The sequence below is a fragment of the Capra hircus genome, chromosome 2, assembly GCF_001704415.2.
Source record: "Capra hircus breed San Clemente chromosome 2, ASM170441v1, whole genome shotgun sequence".
Classification (NCBI taxonomy): domain Eukaryota; kingdom Metazoa; phylum Chordata; class Mammalia; order Artiodactyla; family Bovidae; genus Capra; species Capra hircus.
The window spans coordinates 105,913,273-105,934,341 of record NC_030809.1 but is presented as its reverse complement, the minus strand read 5'-3'; the positions used below and the strand labels follow the sequence as shown (position 1 = coordinate 105,934,341).

Sequence of the window (21,069 nt, the reverse complement as noted above, 5' to 3'; positions counted from 1 at the left end):
CATCTGTTTTAGGGTTTATCCAGTGTCAGTTAATAGAAGGGCAACTACAAGATGCAGATCAGCATCTAGAATTCCTTCGTGAAGTTCAGCAGTCTATTGGAAAATCGGCGGTATAGTATTTTATTTTATCAGGGTAGAGTCTAACTACTTATAAAATATGAAATTTTAAACGTTTAAAAATTTAACAATGGGGTTAGAGGACTAATGCACTAATTTTAATATGTAGTTACATTTATTAATTTCCCACATGATTTAAAAAATCCAAGTAAACTAATATTTAAGTTTGAACAAATAGTGCCTATAAATATCTCTTCATATACATTTGAAATCTAAGTAGAAATAAATGGCTTTATAACTGTATGGAGTAATTTATGAAAACTACTTATTTTCCAGGAATTAACCTATTTACATGCAGTTCTCGCTATGAGGAAAAATAAACGACAAGAAGAAGTTATTAATTTGCTAAATGATGTCCTGGACACTCATTTTTCACAGTTGGAGGATTTACCTCTTGGCATACAGTATTTTGAGAAGTTAAATCCTGATTTCTTGATAGAAATTATTACAGAATATCTGAATTTCTGTCCAATGCAGGTGTGTATTTCTGGGACTTATTTTCAAAAATGCATTTATATGATGTTTTATAAAAGGTACTAATAAATTATGTTCTACAGATTAGACTATAAAATGAAAGTATTTGTATCTATATTAGTTGAAATAGTTTTTAATAAAAATATTTATAGTAATTACTATCATCTAATAAATGTTTTGGTTTACAAATATTCATTTGTAATTCATAAAATCTTAAAATCTTGAATTTAAACTATTAGAAGTCATTTAATTTAGGTGCCTACCTTGTATTAGAATCTACTCCATATTATCCTCATTAAGTGTCCATCCCATCTTTGGATGCACTCAAAGATACAGTTCTTATATGTAACGTGATTATTAGACTGTATTTCCTATGTTAAATCAGATTTTGCTTTATGTTAAAAAACTCAGCTATTTACTGGTCCTCCTTTTGCTCTCTGCGGTGACATGGAGCAAGTCCAGTTACTTAGTGAATTCCTCATTCATAGAACAGACCTGCAGATGTTGGAAATTAATTTTCATGTTTCTGAACAATTCCAGGTTTCCAGCCATTTCTTTTTTTATGACATAGTTTGAGATCCCTGGTTGTGAGTCTGAAGATATTCTTGATTTTATCAGTGGCTGATTAAGCTCACTATTCCAAATATGGATTTGGCCTGCAAAACTTAGATCAGATTCTTTGCTTCCTAATCCTGGATGTCCATCAGTTTCTTTTTTGTGAATCACATTACATTATTAGCCCCTGTTGATTTAACAGTTAACCAGAGTCCTTAGATCTGTTAATCACTATAGCTTTGGACCTAAGTGTAGGACTCTACATTTGTCCCTATGAAATTTTATCTCCTCAAACCTATCCCATAATTCCAGATGATTGTATCCTTTGGGGTCCTAACTGTCATCTGATTTATATGGATCTTTGTTGTCAAACATCTGCCTATGTGGTTCCAAGTAGAACTGAGAATGGAACCCTCTGTTGTATTACCACAGAGTTCATTCCAAGTTGACATGTATCCATTAGCGCTCTTTTATTACAGGCAGTAAGCAGATGACTTAACTTTGTTATTTATACTCAACTCACAATTCAACATAGAGATAATCATGGCATGCGCTATCAAATACTTCATTCCTGAGAGCATAGTTTTTAGTATTCTCCCTGATTTTTCCCTGAAGTTACAGCTTCAGTAACTGTGTTAACAAGGAGATGAGAATAATGACCTTTCCTTAGGGAGTTCACACTGCCTTTTATTGATCATCATATCCTTTTCCGGACTTTCATGACCAATTTTTTTCAACTAACCACTCTGGAATTGCGCTTGGGATTGATCTCAGTTTCTCCAGTCATGATCTGCTTTCAGTTGCTCATGAGTTGGAAAGCATTTTTCAGTACTTATGCAGTATTTAGAATTCATCCAACAAATGCTTGTAGAGTTCCCAGTGGACTGTTCAGAGTTGGGGAAATAGTTGTGTAAAAGCAAACAATATTCCTTGCCTTCTTAATACATGAATACTAGCAGGAGGAAACGTAATACGATCAATCAATCACGTAGTATATTAGGAGATTACAGGAGAAAATAACAAAACAGAGTGAAAGGGGGTAGTAATTTTAGATAAGGTGGTCTAGGGAGGCCTCATGATGGTAAAATTTGAACAAAAACTTCAAGGTCACGTGGGAATATAGTATAGAGTGTTTCAGGCAAAGGAGCCATTGTGCAGTGGCCCAAAGGGACAAAGGAGAGGGGGGTGGCTGGGACCGAGTGAGGAGGCAGGGAGTGGCCACCGTAAGGTCTCAGCATAGGAAGCTGAACTGGTGGTAATTTCTCTGACTTCAGTTCTGAGAACAGTCGGGAGCCACCAGAGGGTTTCCCACATGATCCAGTTCAGCATTTTAAAAGGCTCCTTCTGGCAGCTGGACTGAGAGTAAACTGTAAAAGGAGCAAGAAATAATCTGTTAAGTTGTAGTTGGGTCCCTAGTGCACAGACATTCTATTTTTCCATAATGTGACCTTCATCAGCATGATAGAATCTAATTAGCACTTAAAATGCTGTTTTCCTGTGGAAATATCAGAAAGGCAGACTTGTCTCTCCAGCTCTGTTTCTATTACTTTGGCCATTTTCATATACATACTTTAAAAAAAAAAAATCAAGCAGATATTATCTTAGAGATTGTCTTTATAAGCCCTGGATTTTTTACTATGATTCGTTCTGAAATTAGAGGAAAAATGATGGTTGTTTTCAATGAGTAATTTTTAGCAAGGGGCAGATGACATCAGAACCTCACCCTGTTACCTGTGCTTTCATTATTTTCAATTGCACTGAAAAACTTAATATATTTTAAGAATATACACTATGTCCGTTACCATGTAAAGTTTTAAAAGTCTCATCTTTGAGACACATAAGGACCCTTAACCCTATAAAAGACGCAAAACTAAATATGAAACTACTGTAGGACTGATAAGACAAAGAATGCTAAAAAAAAAAATTTATTACCTAGATAAATGTTTTAGAAATTTCAAGAAGTTGAAGTATTCTAGGCACCAATAGTTCTGTTCTGAAAATTCTTTTGAGCACACATGTTTTGGTGCCTCAACATCGAAGATACCATCCTTTTCTTGTTAGTAACAGTGGCTCCTTGTAGGGCCAGTTGTCAGTAAGAGGCTGTGCTTCAGTTAAGAGTCTGTGAACGTGGAGTGTAAGGTTACGGGGATGGGAGGATCGTCCTTCAGATAAAGGAGCGAGCGTTAGTAAGGGAAAGCAGGAGAGTAAACATGGGATATTTAAAATCTAATGTCACATTTCTAAGTTGTGAGTGGATAACTGCTGGATAAAGATTGAGTAGATAGCCATTAAAAGAATAAACAAGTGGCCTAATACTACTTTAAATATTAAATTCATTATTAATAAAAAGAGGAAAAAATTGAGGGCCTACAACATGTCAGACAGAAAAGTGGGGAATATGGGACCTTTGGTGTACTGTACATGCGTGTGTTCTGCCATTGGATTTTTCACTAGGATGACAGAATCGGAATTCTCTAAAAACTGACTTTGCAGTATTCTCGAGGGTGGTGCATGTTATTGAACTGAGTAAAATCCCAAGACAGGTTTAGAATTAGAACTCACATTCCCTTGACTCTCAGTTCCAGCAAAAAACTCTGCCTCTCTGTTCCTTTGAACAGGTGTGTTTCCTTGATAAAGCTTTTGAACATAAATGCTCCTTTCATATGTTATCAAATTAGTAACTGTATAGTAATTTCACAATTATTTTGCTGAGCAAAAGCCATCATTTATATAGTCTGTTCATAGATCCCAGGGAGATAAATCAGTATTAATCTAGTCATAGTGAGATATTGGGCAATGAATAGAATAAGAGAAGTTTTAGAAAAGCATGTGGGTTTTGCTGTTCACATTACAATTAATAATGTGTTTCTTTTTAGCCTAATACTGTTAAAAACTTATAAAAATGACTTACTGATTTGTTTTGTTTAGCCTGCAAGTCCTGGGCAGCCTCTTTCTCCCCTTCTCAGACGTTGTACCTCCATCCTGGAGACTATAGTCAGAACTGTTCCTGGTCTTCTGCAGGCTGTCTTTCTAATAGCAAAAGTGAAGTATTTGTCAGGTAAGGTGTACATTAAAAGCTTAAAATAACCTTTATATTCTGGTGTTGATAAGAACAAGTATGAACAAAATAAGCACTCCTCATATATGAAGAATAGTCACACAAAATACACATTTTACATATGCACAGTTAATTAATTTTTATACAGAATAAAATTGTACAACTCTTAACTGTTTAGTTCTTTAAAAAAGATTACTATAAACTTCTGTGATTCAAATGAACTTCTGGAAAAATATAGTTCTACCACTTTAAAAAAAAAGTCCATCAGATAGTACTAAAGCCAGGCAGTAAAAATTTATAGTCTTTAATCTCTCCTTTGAACAGATCATAATCCATCATCATTGATTCATTGGCATAATCAAATCTGATGTTTATCAGGTTTCAGATACTTAAGAAATATATTAATTAATTCCTGTCTAGTTTCTGTGATTGGTAGTTCATAGCTTTAAAAAAAATAACCTCAGTTATAACTTTAGCATTTTAGGACACATACATTTGGCAATATATATATAAGTAGACCATCATATGGGCCATATATATATATATATATATATATATATATATATCTTTGCTGGCTACATGCTCTGCAGAGTAAATTAAGTTTGTAAAGTCCTGTAGGGCAGAAACCACCTTAAATGTATTCATTCTCATGAACAGTTACTTCCTATATATAACAGAAAGAGTTAAGAGATTGACTTTATTAATTTTTTGGGTCTTGGTTTTAACTATTTTTTAAAAAGAACCAAATTATCACAAGAGTTTATTTCACCTCTAAAATACTTTAGTTGTAAGAAGTGAGTCTCTGATACCTTCTCCTAAGTGAGTTCTGTTGAGCCACATGATATTTCTACTTTATTTTCAGTTAGAATGGGTATCACCTACTAGATATTCAAATGGGACTTTGAATTCTGTGACTAACTTATTAAATACTTATTTATTTTGAATTTTTGTATAATTCAGTCTCTGTATATTAATAGTAATATTTCATTGCCAAAGTCTCTAGGAATGAAGTGCTTCCCATGTGGCTCAGCTGGTAAAGAATCTGCCTGCAATGCAGGAGACCTGGGTTCAATCCCTGTTTCAGGAAGATCCCCTGGAGAAGGGAAAGGCTATCTACTCTAGTATTCTTGCCTGGAGAATCCCATAGACAGAGGAGCCTGGTGGGCTGCAGTCCATGGGATGGCAAAGAGTCGGACACGACTGAGCAACTAACTCTTGCTAGGAATGACCCCGTTGTTAAAAAGAGCAGCCTGAAATCATGTGAAATAGTGCTGGCACATGTCGAAACAGTAGTATCCTTGCTAAGCTGCCAATTGCAGTGACTTCTGGTACAAACTACCTGGAGTTGGACCAGACTTACAGGTTAAGGGCACAGTCTCCATCAGACTGCCCTAGCTGTAGACAGCAGCCACAAGCTCAGGGGTTCCCAGAGCTATTTGCATGTTTACTTGCTGGCTGCAAATTTAAGGGTTCTGACGACTCCCATCAGGTTCAGTAGTTTACTCGAAAGACTCACAGAAGTCAGGAAGGCACTGCAGCTCGGATTAGAGTTTTATAGCAAAAAATATCCATCTGAACTAGCAAAAGGAAGAGAAGCAGAGGTGGAGGTCGGGAGGGTCCCACGTGCGAAGCTTCCATTGTCGTTTCTTTGTGGAGTCAGGATACATCAACTTCCTGATGCATCAACATATGACAACACCTCTAGACCATTAGCAGGGAAGCTCACCCAGGGTTCATTACCCAAGAGTTTTATTACATAGACAGGTCCCCTCTCCCCAGGTCAGGTGGTATGGATGACTCAGAGTCCCTACCCCTCTAATCACATGGTTGGGATCTCTGGCCTGGCCAGCCCTTAGTCATACTAGCATAAGTTATCAGGGCCTACCATGAATAACAAAGACACTCTTATTGCTTGGGTTATTCCAAGATCTAGAGATGGTCTCCTGGGAACCAAGGCCAGCCAAATTCTTCATTACAGAAGACCCTGACAGAGGCAGAACTGCAGGACAGAAATGAAATTTCTTTTTTTCCTCAAGAGAATTTGAGCTGACCTCAGATAAGAATGTGATATTGATGTGATGTTTCTTTGGCCTTTTTTCCCAACAATGACCTGTTTCTTCATTTTTAAGTAATTAGTGGCCTTCTAAAGCTAACTGGCCATATTCCTTCTCTTTACCTTTAGAAGAAACAAAAACGATCTCAGTTATTCACATAGTTCTCATTTTTTTTTTTCAGGCTCTTGTTTGCAAACCCCTCTTTTGGGAAATAATCTATTTTATAAAACATATTTATTATTTGGCTGCGTCAGGTCTTAGTTGCAGTATGCACAGTCTTCACTGAATCATGTGGAATCTTTCATTGTGGCGCGTGGGCTTAGTTGCTCCGTGTCCTGCAGGATCGTAGTTCCCTGACCGAGAATCAAACCTGTGTCCCCTACCTTGCAAGACAGATTCTTAACCACTGGTTCACTAAGGAAGTCCCAGTAATAATCACTTTTTTTCAGGTTATCTCTGTGATCCTTCTCTTTCCTGAAAGAATGTGGGGGTGGTAATTTACTTGCAAATTTATTATGCTTAATCCTCCTTTCTTTTTTTGCCTGTAGAGTTCTGAGTGTTGGATTGCTTCAGAATGAAAACTCTAATATTGATTATGCTTGATGGTTAATTGACAGATTTTGACACTTCATTTAATAAGTTATTATACTAACACAGCCAAATTTTTGTTTATTAATCCCCTGTTTTTAAGAAGAATGTTTTCTGTTTAAATGGATTTCTGTTATAAGAAGGTTGAGCCTTTGGGACTGAAGGCCTGATTGTAAGCCTTATTTTGTTTGTTGAGGTGTCAGGTAAGGTCATAGAGAGTTATTGAACAGATAATAATTTAGCAGAGTTACACAGGGCTCTGGTCTAGCTGTACCTGCTTAAGGCCAGTTTATGAGATGGCTAAATGTGAATCAATGTGGGTTATATCACGAAACTTCTAGCACCTAGAGTCTGTGCTGGTGTTTCTCTGAAGAGCCTCTTCCTCCCTTAGCTGTCAGCCCAAGGTAGAATCCAGTATTTTGATCACTTTCATTTTGATCATTTCCTTCTGTTTTAAGACTCCCAGATGTAGTTAATATCCTATAATGGAATATAATCTGCAAAAATACTGAGTCACTACTTATACCTGAAACTAACACAGTAAATCAACTATACTAAAAAAAAAAAAAAAGACTTCTAGATATACAGTAGATGTGTTTCCAGAACATTTGAATATTTCAGTTAGTATTAAGAGGCATTTAAAATCCGTAACTCACATTTATAAACTTCTAGACTATATTCCTATGGTTTTTGGGTTGTCTTTTGTGCAGTTGTAAAATTTGTGGCCAAGAATGATTGCTAGACTAACTCTTTCTTCTTAATGTGGCACTGTAACTTTCTAGTTATTTATGTTTCTATGTTTTACATATTTTAAAGAAGTTATAAATTAAAAAAAAAATAGACAAGGATAGTAAAAGTACATTTACAGGACTGTCAGTAACAGTGGTGATGGATTCTGATCTTTTCACATACTCTGATTTGCTCCTTATCACCAAGGGGATGGCCTGGCTTTGGATATAATCTTTCATGCAAACTAGAAAGAAGCAGATGGTGGCGCTAGTGTTAAAGAACCTGCCTGCCAGTGTAGGAGACATAAGAGACGTGTGTTTGATCCCTTGGTCAGGAAGATCCTCTGGAGAAGGGCATGGCAACCCACTCCAGTATTCTTGCGTGGAGAATCCCATGATCAGAGGAGCCTGGTAGGCTACAGTCCACGAGGTCGCAAAGAGTCGGACATGACTGAGCGACTTAGTATTGCAGGTAGAGTTTAAGCTGAGGACCTCAAGGTCAAACACCAGAACTATCCATAGACTACTTTTCTCCCTCTTCTCTCAGATTTCCTCGTAATCTTTTTTTTTTTTTTCACTTTGTTTCCTCACCAGGTGATATTGAAGCAGCTTATAATAACCTGCAGCATTGCCTAGAACACAGCCCTTCCTATGCCGATGCTCATCTCCTGATGGCTCAGGTTTATTTGTCTCAGGAAAAATTCAAATTGTGTTCTCAGTCTCTTGAACTATGCCTGAGCTATAATTTTAAGGTAAGTGTTCCAGACTCAAGTGGATAAGTCATATCGCTGTCCTTAAACCTTTAGCAAATGTTTACATGTTCAACTGTTTTGTATTTTAGCCTGTAACATTTTGCTAATAAATGAATTTTTTTAGTGGAAAATGTTTTGAACTCGTTAGCATTAGGAGAAAAAAATGGAGGCACCTGTGGTTTAGTTTAACAAAACTACATGGACTTGGCAACAGAAGACCTGGAATTAGTGTCTGGTCTTTCTACCTCTCGCTCTCTGAACCTCAGTTTTCTTTTCTATAAAACTTATATACTACTACTCTACAATTTTAATGAACATTAAATGTACTGTGAATACATATAAAGATAGTTGTCAGTTATAGAGCATTGTTGTTGTTCAGTTGTTTAGTCCTGTCCTACCCTTTGCAACCCCATGAGCTGCAGCATGCCAGGCTTCCCTGTCCCTCACCATCTCCCAGAGCTTGCTCAAACTCATGTCCATTGAGTCAATGATGCCATCCAACCATCTCATCCTCTGTCGTCCCTTTCTCCTCCTGCCTTCAATCTTTCCCAGCATCAGGGTCTTTTCTAATGAGTTGGTTGTTCTTATCAGATGGCCAAAGTATTGGAGTTTCGGCATTAGTCCTTCCAATATTCAGGGTTGATATCCTTTAGGACTGACTGGTTTGATCTCCTTGCAGTCCAAGGGGCTCTTTAAAGTCTTCTCCAACACCACAGTTCAAAAGCATCAATTCTTTGGCACTCGGCCTTCTTTATGGTCCAACTCTCACATCCATGCATGACTCCGGGAAAAACCATAGCTTTGACTATATGGACCTTTGTCAACAAAGTGATGTCTATGCTTTTTAATATAGAACATTGTGCCAAATATTTTTATGTTTTAGGATTTTTATTTTATTGTTTGTCTCTTTCTTGGACCTTGATTTTTAATAACTTTGGATGCATCATCACAGAATGCCTAGTCATTTTGAAAGTTGGTATGTGGTTTGAGGACATAAACACACTAGATTTCTATCCAAGACATTCAGTGTAAACATCCCATATACCTGAGCATTACAGAAAATCCTAGGTTCAGGGGCTTCCTGAAGTCTCGTCAGGAGCTCCTCAGACTTTCTGTTTGTCTGGCAGCGTCTTTGACTCTTTGATGTGAGAACCCTTTAGTTAACTGGAGAACTCGAGTTGCAGGCAAGGTTTGTAGAAAGTAACACCTGGTTCTTAGGATGGTAGTTCTTAAGACTAGTGGTACATCACGACCCCAGTGCCAGCACCACACCCAATGAATCAAGATCTCTGAGATCAGAGCATAAGCGTGATTATTTACACAAGGACAACAGATAAACCTGATGCCTAGCTCTGGCTCAGAAGCCAGCCAGCCTTAGGAGGACTGTAGCCATCCTGGAGGTTAGATGGCTGCCACATCATCTCACTCTGTACCATCTTCTTTTCTTGACTCCTTCCTCATCGTCTGTCATTCTCTCATTTTTTCTGTATATGCCATTGGTAGCCAAACTAAAGACAGAAGCTTCAATAGTACACATTTCAGAGTAGTATCAAAGGGCAAAAACCCGTGTTTGGTTAACATGCCCTGAATGTTTAATCTTAAAATTAGAAAATAAAAAGAAATTGTAGAAATCTGATACCTTATATTTCAGTAGGAGAAGTCTCAGATAAAGAAATTTCATTTTCTGAAAACTAAAATAATTTATTCGACTATACTTTCTGGCCTTCTAAAGTCTCCTATCATGGTAGCAGCACCTGTTGATCCACCAGGGAATACTAGGTAGTGGCAGGTTACCTGAATTCTGATTTTTCAATAAATGATCAGAACATGAGTAAGAGGACAGAAAAGGACCTCATGCATTCACAGGGTAGACTGTCCTCAGCGTTCCTATTATCATAACATTTTATGGATTGTAAACTATGTGTTGATGTTGTAAGCACTCCAAGGAAGGATTTCTGAATATTATTTTTTCAGGTGAGAGAATATCCTTTATATCATCTGATAAAAGCACAGTCACAAAAGAAAATGGGAGAAATAGCAGAAGCAATTAAAACTCTGCACATGGCAATGAGTTTACCAGGAATGAGGAGAATTGGATCTTCCTCAAAGACAAAATATAGAAAAACTGAAGTTGATGCAAGCCATCGTTTATCAGTCTTTCTTGAGTTGGCAGAGGTTCACCGTTTAAATGGAGAACAGGTAGGTCAAATTTAATTCAGTTGCTCAGATCTGAACTTTGTTATCCAAGTATATCTAGTCATAGGAAATAAAAATGAAAAATTATTCCCTTGAACAAGTGGTTAAGTTTAGAAAATTTGTTTCTCATCACTTGGCACCAGATGGAAGCAAGCATGAATGCAATTCTGAGAAAAGAATTAGAATCTTGTAGAAAATGAGGAACTTATTGTTTATAATCTGTTTTTTAAGTTACAGCAGTTGCTTATCAGTTACTTCATATTTCATATTTTAGTGGAAAGTAAGGCTCTGTCTAGGTACTTGCCAAATTTCAAAGAATTTCTACTTCACTAACAAATTAACATAAAATGCATTTAATAAGGAGAACCAATTCTATTATAGATTGATTCTACAATGCACAATTTTTTTCTTGGTTTAACATTTCTTAAATCAGAGTTTTTTTAGAATCTCCTAAGTTGAGATGAATTAAAATAAATGATATTTTAGGTTCATTGAGGTACTGGTTTGGAAATTAGGAAATATTTTCACCTGGCATATAACAAAAATGATGTCCTAGTATAGGGGATAACCTGCTATGTAGTGAAGAACCATCTGGTCCAGAGGGTGACTGTGGACTGGATCCCACTGAAGATGCAGTAATGAACATAACAAAGAATTTAGGCTTTGGAGTCAGGCTGGTTCCATCATTTGTTAACTCCTTAACTGTCTGAGTCTATTTTCCTTATTGCAAGGTGGGAGGTAATTATAGTAACTACCTTGGAGGATTGTCATAAGAAGTAATGGGTTAATACAATGCTGGATGCAAGGTAAATGTTAATTAAATTATAGTAGCAGCAACTCTTACGTAGCAACTGCTGTTGTCATAGTTACAAGAACACTTTTCAGCTAACAAATATGTCATCTTAATTTGGTCTCTGAGTTTAGATTTAAATTTTTGTGCTTTTCAAAAATCAATCAATATATCACAAATATCAAGACTGTGCTAGCATTTATTGTTCATTCTGTATTAGAAGACCCCCATTTGTAGTGTGATTTGTTACAGTTTTGAATGTTATTTTGATGTCACCCTTACAGCACGAGGCAGCCAAAGTTTTACAAGACGCCATCCATGAATTTTCTGGGACGTCTGAAGAGTTGCGTGTCACTATCGCTAACGCAGACCTAGCTCTGGCCCAGGGGGATGTGGAGAGGGCTTTAAGCATGCTTCAGAATGTTACAGCCGAGCAGCCGTATTTCATAGAGGCCAAGGAGAAAATGGCAGATATATATCTGAAGCACAGAAAAGAGAAAATGTTATATATCACTTGTTACAGGTAAATGGTTCTTTCGGCCCATTATATTTTGACACATTTATCTCCTAAAATTAATCCCCAAATTTCTTTCTTCCTTTTAACTGCTTTTCGTATACTTTATAGATCCCTTCCTTAATGTGTTCTTGCTTCCTTCTACTGCGACCAGCCATAGTCACTCTAACCAGGTTACACTCTCCCTAAAACCTAAATCATAGTGATTACAATTTATTTCAGCCTGTGACTCCCTCCAGTTTCTCAGCTCAATCTCCCTCCTCAGGTGTTGTTTTTGGACCTCGAATCTTCCTGGGTGGGAAGGAAAAGAGCAACAATTACGTGTATTCTAATAGCATAAAAGCATTATGTAATGTAACAATTCAGGGACTAAATAGTCATGTTTAACACTGTCTCATAGCAGAAGAAAATTATGCACTTATCGCACTAAGGTATGGATTACAGAAATGGCAGGGGTTGAAAGTATCATACGCCGGTGCCCTTAGGAGTTAGTGGGATACACAGCACACAGACGTGAGTGTGCTCATGCACACACAGGTTGTTCTTACACTTCTCCCCAAACAAAAAGATAAAGATACAAGCACACAACCCATGTGAAAGGAAATTAATGTTTTGTCCTTAAGAATGTTGATGAATTAAGTCATGTTGATTCATCTATATTTTGCAAATATCAAAGCCCAGAAATCTGTTCAGGTTCTTTGTAGTTAGTGAGTGATGCAAAGAAACTGAGAAGCAACCCCTGTATAGTTGAATGGGCTGGAGTTTCCTAAATTAGGTTTTCTGTGATGTTTCTAAAAGATCAGCACTATCACCTCTAACTATGTGACAGCATTTTAAAATTGAGTACATGGATTTGGATGCACTATAGTATAGTAGTTAAAAGCATAGTTGTTTGTTTCTTTTTTTAAGCAGATCTGACACATTAGCTATATAGTAAACTCTTAGCATTATCTGTAAAGTCTTAATTCTCTTTTTTCATTAGTTTTTGGACCAATTAAATGAGATGTACACTAAAGACTTAGCACCATATTATTTGAGCAACTTTGGTATTTTCACCTTTAGCAGTTCACATTTTGTAGATAAAAAGCAGCAGCAAATATTGAAATAGAAGATTTTGTATTTTTATTGTTGTATATGACTTACACCATGAATATCAGAGCTCAAAACGCATAGGATGACAATAAGTATTTGCCATATTTTGAAATTTCATTCCCACATCATTTTAGAATTAAGGAGAGCAAAACATATTTCTGGATAATGAGAGCTTACATATTTACTATCTTGTCAGTATACTTCTACCTGCCTTTCTTTTTTTTTTTTTAACCTGCTTTTCAAGAAATGGAAAATTTAATGAAAAAAATTGTTGACCTAGAGTAAACAATCTGGTTGTGAGTATTGGTAGGGTTTTAATAGTACGTATTACACTGTGGGATATAAAGAGTACTCAAAGGCTATTAGTTTATTGAAATAAGTGAGCTTTTCTTTTATTGGCTTAGAAGAAAAAATTTGTATTCAGTATGCTAAATAGACTTCATCTGATTTCCAGAGAAATGGCTGAAAGGATGCCCAGTCCTCGGTCTTTTCTTCTCCTTGGTGATGCATACATGAATATTCAGGAGGTAAAGCTGTTGATACTACTGTACGTAGATTTAAAAACAAAACAAAAAACCAAAAATTCTTCTTTGTGATTAGCATAACATTCTATGGAAAGGAATTTGGGGTTTTTTTCCCTCCATTTTTAATGAGGTATAATTGACATGCAGCACTGTGAGTTTAAGATACAACATACTGGTTTAACTTATATCATGCAATGATTATCACAGTAAGTTCAGTGACTATCCGTCATCTTATGTAGGTACAAAATTTTAAAAATAGAAAAAAAATATTTGTTCTGTGATGAGACCTGTCAGAATGTACTCTTTCAACGGTTTTCACGTATAATGTACCTCACTGTTAATTATTATGCTGTACATTACATCTGTAATGCTTTTAACTGGAAGCTTGTACCTTTTAACCACCTTTATCCAGTTCCCTGCCTCTCATTTTACTAATGTTTACTTAATAGTTGAAGATCGTGTCATCACAGTAAAAAGGAGACAACCATGACAGTTAAAAAGTTGTAGTTGTCTTTTTCAAACGAAGATCCAGTTACTCAGCACTGTCATTTGAAGTAGAGATGCCCAAAGTAAAGTGAGAGTCACCTTTAAAAGGGTGGAAAGAGCTACTGGCTGAGGTGAAGTTTTCTTCAAAGGGAAGCAATCCTCTGACCCTCTGATTCTGTCTTTTCTAATGACTGCCAGGCGAAAAGTCAAGCAGCTATCTCTCAGTTCTCACATGACTACTTATGAGGACCCAGACCTACTTAATATGGTTGGGGTTGTCCTACTAAATTATACCTGCACTAGTGACTGTCATTTCCCTGAAATTATTAATGTTTCTGGAATTACTATGTGCTTTATTAGTCTTGTTAAGTTTTCCAGATGTAGAGCTTAGTTATAGAAGTGTTGTCATTTAATGGGAGCCAACTAAGCTGTTATTTTATTGCTTATTTTTTGTATCTGCCAACATTAGCCTGAGGAAGCCATAGTAGCGTATGAGCAGGCACTGAATCACAACCCAAAGGATGGAACATTGGCAAGCAAAATTGGGAAAGCTCTTGTGAAAACTCACAACTACTCAAAGGTAAATACTTCACAGTTTTAGATATATCTGTTGGATCAAATTTGCGACCCCTGCTTGATGAGAGATCTTCAGCAAGCACTGTTTGTATCTTAATGGTTGGAAACCCCAAATTTGTTTTTACAAACTGGAATTTGTGTTAAGGACTTCCTCAGTGTCTCAGATTCTTCTCTGCTTCATTTTGCAAAGGATATTGGGACCCTAAACTTTATGTCAGGCTTCATTTTACACCCAAATTTTGCCATCAAGTAAATTAAGATATGTTTACTGTTAATATCTCTTTCATTATATGAAAAAGCATAATAGATATCCTTTCTGTTGAACCAGTTTTGAGCCATGTGCTTTGAAGATTTTTTTTTTCTGTTTTTTGTTTTCTAGTCAAGATAATGGATTTTCCTCTAGTTGATATACTCTTGCCCTACTCCTTGTAACTGTTGAACGTATATATAACACCCAGCAAAGAATTTTCAGTCAGTAAATTTCACTAACTTTTTGGAATAAAAATTTTGAGTACTTTTGTTATTTGTTAGAAGAAATTCTAGTTGCCCTCTGTGATTTTTGATTCTGTAAGAAAAATAACATACTTAACCAATAGTGCAAGTTTGTGTATAAGCTGCTTTTAAGTTACTTCCAGTTGCTTTAAGTCATAATGTGTGTAGGATCTATGCTTGAATGTCACTCTCACTGCCTTTTCTTTTCCTAACTGAAATGGATTCTGTTTAGGCAATCACTTATTATGAGGCTGCTCTGAAAAGTGGACAACAAAATTATCTCTGCTATGACCTGGCTGAGCTCTTATTAAAACTGAAGTGGTATGATAAAGCAGAAAAAGTTCTTCAGCATGCTCTAGCTCATGAACCTGGTATGAAAATCTAATTTTAAAAAGTATACCTGATATATCTGATCCTTTTTATTTTGATATTAGTACGTATTACCTCCTTAGTATATGTGAGGTTGATTTGTCAGAATGTCAATCTACTAAAATAAGATATTTAAAAATATAAACAGGTTTATGAAAGTTAATTGTGTTATAGAGAAACACTTTACTTTCCAAAGTAACATAAAAATTAAGTTAAAAAAACTTCCTTTATTTCTATTAGAGTACAGTTGATTTACAATGTTGTATTGATTTTAGGTGTACAGCAAAGTGATTCAGTTATACATATATATAATATATATACACATACAATATAGCCATTCTTTTTCAGATTCTTTTCCTCTGTAGATTATTACAGATTACTGAGTAGAGTTCCCTGTGCTATATAGTAGATCCTTGTTGATTATGGTGATGTGTATTTGTTAATCCAAAACTCTTAATTTATCCCTCCCTCCAGCTTTCCCCTTTGGTAACCATGTTTGTTTTTGAAGTCTATAAATCTGTTTTATAAATAAATTCATTTGTATCTTTTTTTAGTTTCCACATATAAGTGATAATCATATGATATTTGTCTTTTTCTGACTTCATTTAATGTGAATCTCCAGGTCCATCCATGTTGCTGCAAATAACACTATTTCATTATCTGTAATGGCTAAGTAATAGTCCATTGTATATTTGAAGTTGATACTTAAAGCCTACTAAAGTTGAATGCATTTTTTAATTCCATAGAAATACTTGCATGAGTCTTGTCAGACCTTGCTTGAAACACTACAGATGGCCTTAAAGGTTTTAGAGATTAAAGGAGTATGTTTTACTTCCATGGGCATAAGCATATTACATTTATTCAGTATAAATACTTTCATTTAATAATTATTTGCTTGGCACATCCAGTCGTGTACTTAGATGCCTTAGTGCTTACATTAGTTTTTGAGGCAGATAAAATTCTCTCCATTTTTAAATTAACAATATGGTACTCAGTTTTCTTGATGTTTACAGGTTCACCTAGCTGATAAAGAATAGCACCAGGGTTCTGATAAACATCTTAAATTTAACATGTCTGAAACTGAATTCCTTATCTGCCTCCCCACATCTGTTCTGTGTGTGGCCTTCATCTCAGTAACTTCATCTTTTCTTTACAGTTTCAGAGAGCCAAAATCCTTGCCTTCACCCTTATCCTTGTCCATTGGAAACCCTCTTGGTTCTTCCAGATGTATTCAGAATTCTCTCGCGTGTCCTTATTTCTACCACTGTCAGCCTGTCCTTGCTTATGTAGAGCACAGCAGTAGCCCCCACCTGGTCTCCCTGTTTCCACCCTCAACCCCACACCCTGACACAGTCGCTCCTAGCCCAGCAGGAGTGTTGGACCTTTCAAACAGTGGGAGCCCAGTCCCGCTTGCTCGAGTCCCCCTTGTCTCCCATTTCTCCCAGTTAACTGGAGTCTTACAGGGGCTTACATGGCCTCCCCAGGTGCACGCTGCCACCCCTCTCAGCTCTCCTTCCCACCTGCTCTCACCATTGTCACAGCCTCCTTGTGGTTCCTTGTACCACCTTTTCTTACCTGTAAAATAGCAATAACAAAACATGCCTCTCAGATTGAAAGTTTAAAGAAACAATGTATGTAAACCACTTCAAACATAGTATGACTCACTTGATAAATGGTGGGAGAAACAACCTTGTGTTCATTATCTAGAGTTCTTTAAATACTCGAGCACTTGCCATGTACAAGGCTTTGTTTTAATTGCTTTGCATCTATTTAATAATTTATGAACCTGAAATTTTACAATAGTTCTATGAGATAGGCACTGTTATTTCCCATACTTTACAGATGAAAGGGAGGGACAGAAAGGTTAGATACCCTGTTCAATTTGTATCTTGTTAGCTAGCAAGTGATAAAGCCTCGATTTGAAACCAGACAGGTTGACATCAAAGTCAGCCTTTATTATGTATATGTGTGTGCTTGTGTGTGTATATATACATATATATATATACACTATTAAGTTCTACTATTAAAAAATAGCAGTTATCTTAATTGCATGTACCAAATACCCTATCTTGTCTCTGAATAACTTCGATAAACAGAAATGCTTACCCACTTAATGAAAATTGAAATTCTCACTGTTTTGTTGTATTGTTCTCTTATATGTCTAAGAAGAGGATCCAGTTATTCTACAGTTCTTTAGCCTTTCTTCAGGCCACTTTTTAATCATAAATCCTTCCCCCTCTGCCAAATTTGGCCATTCTTCATTTAACTTACTAAACATTATTAAACTTAATTCACTATTTTTCAGAATCAAGTTTAAGAACTTGTAGGAAAATGTAAACATTTTAAATGAATCATAATCTTTCCCAATATATTTTCTTTCATAGTAAATGAACTGTCGGCCCTCATGGAGGATGGACGTTTTCAAGTTCTTCTAGCAAAAGTTTACAGTAAGGTGGACAGACCTGATGATGCAGTCACTTCATTGCAGCAGGTAAGGAAAACACCTTCGTTTGTGAAGGAATGAGCGTGGGTGGCGGTCTCAGAAGGAAATATACCATATACAAAAAAAAAAAAGAAAAGACAGTCTTTTGGCCCAGCTATTCTGGAAGATAAGTCAAATAGAAATAACATTTGAATGCCACTGGATTGTACTGTTTTAAAAATATCATTACTAATTATTATATAACAATTAGGAAAGGTTGATATTTTTAATCCTGTTTTACAACTGAAGAAGCTTGGTTTAATAACTTGCAAGAACTCACTCAACTAGTGTCAAAGACAGGAGTTAAACTCACTTTTCTTCTTCTATTTATTTCTTCCATTTATTTATATCTTCTTTAATTTCCCTTAATAGTTTGTGGTTTTTCAATGTAGAGGTTTTGTACATGTTTCCTTAGATGTATTCCTAAATATAAGTGGCTGATGTGTTTTGATGATTTCTTAATTTCTAGTTTGTTAACAGTATTTTTAGTACCATGACTTAAATTTTATCTAATGTACTCTCTGCATCTGTCAAGATGGTCATGTGATTTTTTCCAATTTTTTTTTCCTGTGGTATATTGATTGATTTTCAAATGTTAAACCATCCTTATATTCCTGAAATAAATGATCCTTTTGATTTTTTTAAAAAGATATTGCTGGAATTTAAAGATATTTGCTAATATTTTGTTCAATATTTGTGCATATCCATTCAAGAGAAAGACTGTTCTCTAAGACATGCTATTTCTTAATGTTTGGAACAATTCAGTATTAGCATCTTTGAGACCTTGAGGCTTCTTTGATGGTAGATTTTTATTAATGGATTTAAAATCTCTAGATTTCAGACTCATCATTTTGAAATTGTTTTCCTTCTAAGTGAGGTCCTTAATACCGTCCCAAGAATGGAACAGCTAAGTTCAGTAGCCTCAGTGATTTTAGAGAGTGAGCATGTTTTACAGGGGTGCTCCCCTCAGAAAGACTGGACTGATCTATATGCCACTGACAGTATGTGGATGCACTTACTCCCTGAAAGTGAAAGTGAAGTCACTCAGTCGTGTCCGACTCTTTGTGACCCCGAGCACTGTAGCCCACCAGGCTCCTCCATCCATGGGATTCTCCAGGCAAGAATACTGGAGTGGGTTGCCATTTCCTTCTCCAGGGGATCTTCCTGACCCAGGGATCGAACCCAGGTCTCCCGCATTACAGGCAGACGCTTTAACCTCTGAGCCACCAGGGAAGTGCCAATATTTGATTCAATAACTTTTAGGTACTATTTTATTAATGTAATAAACATTTACAATTTTTAATGATAGTATCTAGGTATCTTTTCTAAATATTTGTTCCATGGTTGCATTTCCTCCTCAGAGAGTGCCTATAAAAGACTCTGTACTTTTATAATTTCAAAGATAATTGCACGGCTCATTTGCAAACAAGTACCTTTTGAAGACCTCAATTAAGGCATTATCTTTGGATCTGGCTTTGTTACATTGAAGACCAATAATGCTTAAATAAATCTGTAAAATTATGCTACATGTGAATTATTGAGAATTGTTTCATTTCTTTTCTACTTCTTTTTTTAATTGCTTTTTCTCCTTACATTTTACTAGGCTCGAGAATTACAAGCTCGGGTGCTAAAACGTGTTCAGATGGAACAGCCAGATGCAGTTCCTGCGCAGAAACATTTAGCAGCTGAAATTTGTGCAGAGATTGCAAAACATTCTGTTGCTCAGCGAAACTATGAAAAAGCAATTAAGTTTTATAGAGAAGCTCTTGTTCATTGTGAGACAGATAATAAGGTCAGTACCTTTATAAAATTTTCAGCACCTTGTAATCCAGATGTCATCTCATTTCCCCAAATGTAAACTTCTTAACAGCTTATTTACAAAGATTTGAAAAGAAAAGTACCAAAAATGCAAGTTAAAATATTAATATTGGTTTTATAAATACTGTAAAATACATGACTGCTTGAATTAATAATGTTAGATTCTAAAAATTATTGTGGAGCAAGTGATAAAAAGTAAATCTGTAAGCTTTTTATGTTCATCTATGTTTTAATAATTACTGTAAAATGATTTCTCAGTCTCAAATACCTGAATCTAGAGGATTCAATTCAGTTAACTGAATACCTGTTGTGTATCAGTGGCTGTTTAGTGCTGGATATACAAAAGGCTAGACTGAATCTCAAACTCAATTGGCACAATGTTAGAGTAAAGGTAATATTCGTGTAGAAAACATATACATGGCCAGTATTTTTTGAAATTTTTATTTGAATTTTATTGGCCTGTATCATTGATTTATAATGTTAGTTTCAAGTATACAGTGAAGTGATTCAGTTATACATATATTCATTCTTTTCCAGATTCTTTTCTCACATAGGTTATCACAGAATGTTGAGTAGAGTTCCTGTGCTATACAGTGCTTGTTTGTGAAAGTCGCTCAGTCATGTCTGACTCTTTGCAACCCCATGGACGATACAGTCTATGGAATTCTCCAGGCCAGAATACTGGAGTGGGCAGCCTTTCCCTTCTCCAGGGGATCTTCCCAACCCAGGGATCGAACCCAGGTCTCCCACATTACAGGTGGATCCTTTATCAGCTGAGCTACCAGGGAAACCTTATCTTGTATACAGTAGTGTTCATATGTTAATCCCAAGCTCCTGATTTATCCCCCCACTGCATTTCCCCTTTGGTAACCATAAGTTTGTTTTTGATATCTATAAATCTGTTCCTATTTTGTAAATAAGTTCATTTGTGTCATTTTTTAAGAATCAGATTCCACATATGAATGATGTCATGATTTTAGTTATTCTGAGTTCACTTAGTATGATAACCTCTAGGTCCATCCATGTTGCTGCAGGTGGCATTATTTCAGCTTTTTTGTGAGTAATGTCCCATTTTAATATGCACCACATCTTCTTTATTCCTCTGTCGATGGACATTCAGGTTGCTTCCATGTCTTGGCTGTGGTGAATAGTGCTGCTGTGAACGTAGGGATGAATGTATCTTTTCCAGTTATGTGTTCTCCAGATATATGCCCAGGAATGGATTGATGGATCATATGATAGTTCTATTTTTAGTTTTTTTTTTTTTTAAAAGAAACCTCCATACTGTTCTCCATAGCGGCGGTACCAATTTACATTCCCACCAAGAGTGTAGGAGGGTTCCCTTTCTCTACACCCTCTACAGCATTTGATGTAGACTTTTTTTAGGGGGAAGGATAATTTTTT

The 21,069-nt window shown here is 36.0% G+C and overlaps 1 protein-coding gene across 3 annotated transcripts in view; it reads left to right on the top strand.

The window, feature by feature from the left end:
- Positions 1–21,069, top strand: part of TTC21B (tetratricopeptide repeat domain 21B) — a 94,692-nt gene that overhangs the window by 26,898 nt on the left and 46,725 nt on the right. For all 3 annotated transcript variants that reach the window (XM_018064040.1, XM_018064033.1, XM_018064044.1), the window contains 11 exons: positions 13–110; positions 394–594; positions 4,075–4,204; positions 8,169–8,326; positions 10,301–10,525; positions 11,597–11,835; positions 13,373–13,445; positions 14,398–14,508; positions 15,229–15,367; positions 17,750–17,856; positions 19,451–19,639. In XM_018064040.1, the coding sequence (XP_017919529.1) occupies positions 13–110; positions 394–594; positions 4,075–4,204; positions 8,169–8,326; positions 10,301–10,525; positions 11,597–11,835; positions 13,373–13,445; positions 14,398–14,508; positions 15,229–15,367; positions 17,750–17,856; positions 19,451–19,639 (1,670 nt within the window). The remainder of the gene's footprint in view (positions 1–12; positions 111–393; positions 595–4,074; positions 4,205–8,168; positions 8,327–10,300; positions 10,526–11,596; positions 11,836–13,372; positions 13,446–14,397; positions 14,509–15,228; positions 15,368–17,749; positions 17,857–19,450; positions 19,640–21,069) is intronic.